At 41.7% G+C, this 2,950-nt stretch overlaps 1 protein-coding gene across 1 annotated transcript; it reads left to right on the forward strand.

Annotated features, from left to right (window-relative positions):
* Positions 1-2,627, forward strand: LOC145465322 (uncharacterized). The gene is made up of 2 exons (XM_081449101.1): positions 1-308; positions 982-2,627. The coding sequence occupies exons 1-2, from the start codon at positions 1-3 to the stop codon at positions 2,087-2,089; spliced, it is 1,416 nt and encodes a 471-aa protein (XP_081305227.1). The 3' UTR covers positions 2,090-2,627.
* Positions 2,628-2,950: the final 323 nt, after the last annotated feature.

Below are 2,950 nucleotides of genomic sequence, written 5' to 3' on the forward strand. Positions count from 1 at the left end.
ATGCAAGCTGAGAGTGACTGTCGTGAGATAAAGAGCATACGCCGGCCCCTTGCACCCCAGAGCACTAGAGATCATGGAAACAGTCCTGCTTTGCGACCTAACCTGCAATCCAAGGAGGGCTCCGTTATTCCTCGAGCAGTCGAACGCGAGATTCTCAAACGACAAACTATGCGTTTGAAAACCAAAGACCAGAAGCGACAAGAAGGCGTGAAACAAAGAGAAATGCAGCTGGAAGACATGGTGGGTGTGTACACCAGGATAAACATGGTGAAGGGAAGTTTAAATTACAACGGAAAGCCGAGACATAGGTACGTGAAGTTTACAAGGTTCACAATTTAAGCTGTGATGATCACCGCTGAGATGAAATTTGGATTGTCATCATCATCATTATTATCAACTTCATTGAAGTGTCGGGGGTATTTAGCTAGGTGGCTAACTGGGAACACTAAGGGAGAACAGTGTTGGTCAGGGAGATCAGACTGGTCAGGGACTTCTTGGATTGGAATCTGGAGAAAAACTGACAAAACCAATGCAAAATGCACCAAAGTTTGGATCGTACCCACAAGCAATATTCCTTACGTCGTCTTTGAACTCAGCGTCCACACTTATCTCACTGTCCAGTTTATCAGTTGAACAGTACGGATATGCAAACAAACGTTGTCTTGTCTTGCATTATTCAGTCAGTTCTGTCTTGTCCATGAGATAACTGCAGTAACTGCGTGGAAAATATGGACTTTGACTCCTTACAAATGGTTTCCAGCGAAATAATTCAGTTCCTTAAATTATGGACGAATCGTCATCATCAACGTTTATTTCTCTTAACGGAATTAAAATAAAATTTATATTGGCTTAGACAGGGCTAAGAGACCTCAAGGCATGTCAAGACGCACTTGCATACTGATACTTTATTGACCCATTGAGTGTACGTTAACTTGTCATTAAAGAACGAAGTGATATATCATTTCTTTTTTTCTTTCACAGCACAGATGAAACCAAAATAAGTGGTGCGTATATAACATCCGGCTGGAAATATCGGTATAATTCAAGTTCTGTAGAAGTCGAGCTGGCTGCAAAGAGCTTGTCGACAAAAGAAGCTGGTTGGGACCTGCGCGACAGCACTTATAAAGTATTTCTGACAAATGGTAGCAAACATAAGGTTGTTCCGTCAGTGCAAGATAAGGTAAAGAAAGTGTCTAGTATTATTCCAAAAGAATCTAGAAATAATGTGAAACGAAGGTTAGCAATACCCAGAGTAAACAACGTGGTTCATGAAGCAGCAAACCTGAGTGATTATAAAGATAGCGAAACAGAGGAATTGGAGCACTCTAAAGGTTATAAGGTGCTTCCTTGTGAAGAATTGAAGGAAAATCGAAAAGGAACATTTGAGAAGATTTCTGCGCGAATTGATGCAGTAGAGGAGACCTCCGACGAAGTAAACGATACGAAAACGAGAGAAAACGGCCACGAATTTGCGAGAGTTACTTCAGAAAAAACACCAAACTCCTCGGGTAAAGCCTTTGGAGAAAATGGTGCTAAAAGGTGGGTTTGTGCTGTCAAGAACAAAGTCCTTCTGCCGTTGAGATTTCGGCCACAAACAACTGCAAGGCGTGGAAACAGAACGGATTTACAAGCTTCAGATCGCAGGGATAGTTATGTCCAAGATAGCGACAGTATCACGAGAGCAAATATAAGGGAAAAGACATTGATGCCTCCAACTGAGGAGCACAATGCCATGGTTGAGGAGAAACCCAGTTCATTAAGTGCCGGCAAGTTGCAAAAACTGATAAGAGAGAAAGTGCTCAGCCAATCACAGAAGAGTAACAAGCGAGCCAATAAGAAATCAGTGCTGCTCGCCGACTACATGTGCACGCTCCAGAAACAGATGAGGATCAAAGATGAGGTCCTAGAAAGTAATTCCCCTGATTTCAGCGGAACGCCGTTCATAGCGGCAGAAAAGAGATCCAGGTATGAAGACAAGCAAGATAGAAAACCTCGAGCGGTTGATAGGCGGTTAGAAATCCTACAAAGGCAGATTGTCAGGCTTCCTGGCTCATTCACATTACTAGATAGTGACTTACTAGAAGATTGACGAAAATTATTCTGTGACTTGCACCTGTGTATAAAGGCATCCTAAGGCTGGAGGAAAAAGACCATTTGAGATAGGATTTTGTTTAATTTTATATGTGCAACATAGTTTGGATCGTACGCGCTCTGTATCGCATCCGCTCAAAGTAATCAGTGCTTTCGGAGTACACCGTAAAACACTGAAAATCACTTTCTATTTGTTTCTGTCGTACTGTTTTACGCGTGAAAACAAACCTAATATAATGAAGCCAAAGTCATGTATTACTATCATTAAACAATCCAGTCATTAATTTCGTGAACAGCTACGAAATGTAGGAAACACTCGACTACGACGCGCAAGTATCACACTGCGTTTTACGTTTCCCTTAATTTTGTTCTCAACAGCTTCTACTGCACATGTTTTATTTAAAACAGCAAAATATATTTATGGGGGGAGGGGTACTCCCATATAAAAAGGACAGAGTTACTCGTCAGTTATTTTGATAAGAACCTCTAAGAGGTACCAAAATCTTGTTAGTGGGCGTGGCTATTTTTTTTTTTTTTTTTTTTCACCTCTCAGAAGTACCAATTCTAAAACAACAAATTATTCTGTCATATTTTTTTCGGCTCAGTACCCTAAAAGGTACCGCAATAGTTACCGCTGTGGACCTTTTGAGGCGGAACACCCGAAGAGGAACCAAACCGCGTTTTTAACCCCTAAAAGGTATGACGAACACCCCCGTCTTTTTTATGTGAGAGTCTCCCCCCCACCCCCCTCCCCCTCCGCGCGGGAATACATTGCGGCATAGAGCAATACCTCTGTTTTTTTTTGTATGCATGCATCATTTGATGATTAGTTGGTGTAAAATTGACCTAATTAAATTGC

The sequence above is a fragment of the Orbicella franksi genome, chromosome 13 (genome assembly GCF_964199315.1).
Source record: "Orbicella franksi chromosome 13, jaOrbFran1.1, whole genome shotgun sequence".
Lineage (NCBI taxonomy): Eukaryota > Metazoa > Cnidaria > Anthozoa > Scleractinia > Merulinidae > Orbicella > Orbicella franksi.